At 44.6% G+C, this 1353-nt stretch overlaps 1 protein-coding gene across 1 annotated transcript in view; it reads left to right on the top strand.

Annotated features, from left to right (window-relative positions):
* Positions 1-48: 48 nt before the first annotated feature.
* gnb3a (guanine nucleotide binding protein (G protein), beta polypeptide 3a) overlaps positions 49-1353 on the top strand; it is a 4764-nt gene continuing 3459 nt past the window's right edge. The window contains exons 1-4 of the mRNA XM_008305507.1: positions 49-121; positions 240-354; positions 593-738; positions 1031-1094. Coding sequence (XP_008303729.1) covers positions 298-354; positions 593-738; positions 1031-1094 — 267 coding nt within the window. The 5' untranslated portion in view covers positions 49-121; positions 240-297. The remainder of the gene's footprint in view (positions 122-239; positions 355-592; positions 739-1030; positions 1095-1353) is intronic.

Genomic DNA, 1353 nt, shown 5'->3' with positions numbered 1-1353 from the left:
GTGCATGCGTGGGTGTGTCCAGCTGGTTTCTGTGTGCGTGTTCCTGTGTATTTACGAAAGTTTGCAAAGTAGACGAGGGTTAGTTTGACTTGCAAAGCAGCGTTTACTTGGAGACGAGCAGGTGAGTGCAGGTAAAGTTCCAGCATGAGGAACGTCAGCCGGAACACGACGGAACCCACCCATCTAAGGTTTCTGCAGAACTGAACTCTGCTCCTGTTCATTGTCACTCCTCTTTGCAGGATTTCCAGCTTTCCTGACTTCTCTCCTCGTCTCCTCTGGTGACTGACAGCCTTCGCCATGGGTGAAATGGAGCAACTGCGAAAGGAGGCCGACAGCCTCAAAGACCAGATCACAGTCAGTGAACTCACCTGTCTCACCTGCAGGAACTTTAACAGCGTCACCTGTTAAAGCCTCCTTACTAGTTATATTTACCAACCCTTAGTAATGTTCTAATTGTATTTACTAACTCTTCATAACGTTGTAGTTGTATTTACTAACCATTCGTACCGTTGCCACCCGTTAAAGCCTCCTCACTAGTTGTATTTAGCAACCCAGACACTGATAACCTACCAGTCCTCCCTCCGGTGTGCAGGCGGCCCGGAAGGCGGTGCAGGACTCCACCCTGCAGGAGGCAGCAGCCAGCATCACTGTGGTTGGTCGAGTCCAGCTGAAGACCAGGAAGACGCTCCGAGGTCACCTGGCCAAGATCTACGCCATGCACTGGTCCACCGACTCCAAGTAAACACTGAGAGATAGATAGATAGATAGATAGATAGATAGATAGATAGATAGATAGATAGATAGATAGATAGATAGATAGATAGATAGATAGACAGATGTTATGGTTTTTGTAGGCATTTGATTTTATTTCACATCACGTATATTCTTTAGGTCTATTTTATAATTCTTAAATGTATTTGCATATATTCCAAAAATATGGAAAAACTGAAATAAAAGTGAGAAATGTTGTTGAATGACAGACTTTCTTTACACTGCCTGTCAGTCACTGGTTGGTGTGTTGCTCCACCAGGTTGTGTGTCAGCGCGTCGCAGGATGGAAAACTGATCGTGTGGGACAGTATCACGACCAACAAGGTAGGAAACACAACAACAACAACTCCAAATCTGGAGCAATAAATATTATCACCATACAAACAACACATTTATTAATAGATATCAGATCCAGTTCATTGTCATGTTGCTGTACATCCACAGCAGCACAAACAGGATGAGAGAACGTTTCAGGATCCAAAAACTAAAAGCAAATAAATAAACAAGTGTTTGCACATCTGGATCAGCAGCTCAGCGTTCTGACAGCTGGTGGCATGAAGCTGTTGGTCAGTCTGGAGGTTCT

This window comes from Stegastes partitus, unplaced genomic scaffold (assembly GCF_000690725.1).
Source record: "Stegastes partitus isolate 25-593 unplaced genomic scaffold, Stegastes_partitus-1.0.2 Scaffold2531, whole genome shotgun sequence".
NCBI lineage: Eukaryota > Metazoa > Chordata > Actinopteri > Pomacentridae > Stegastes > Stegastes partitus.
The sequence above is the reverse complement of the archived record's forward strand: the minus strand, read 5'-3'. Positions and strand labels throughout refer to the sequence as shown.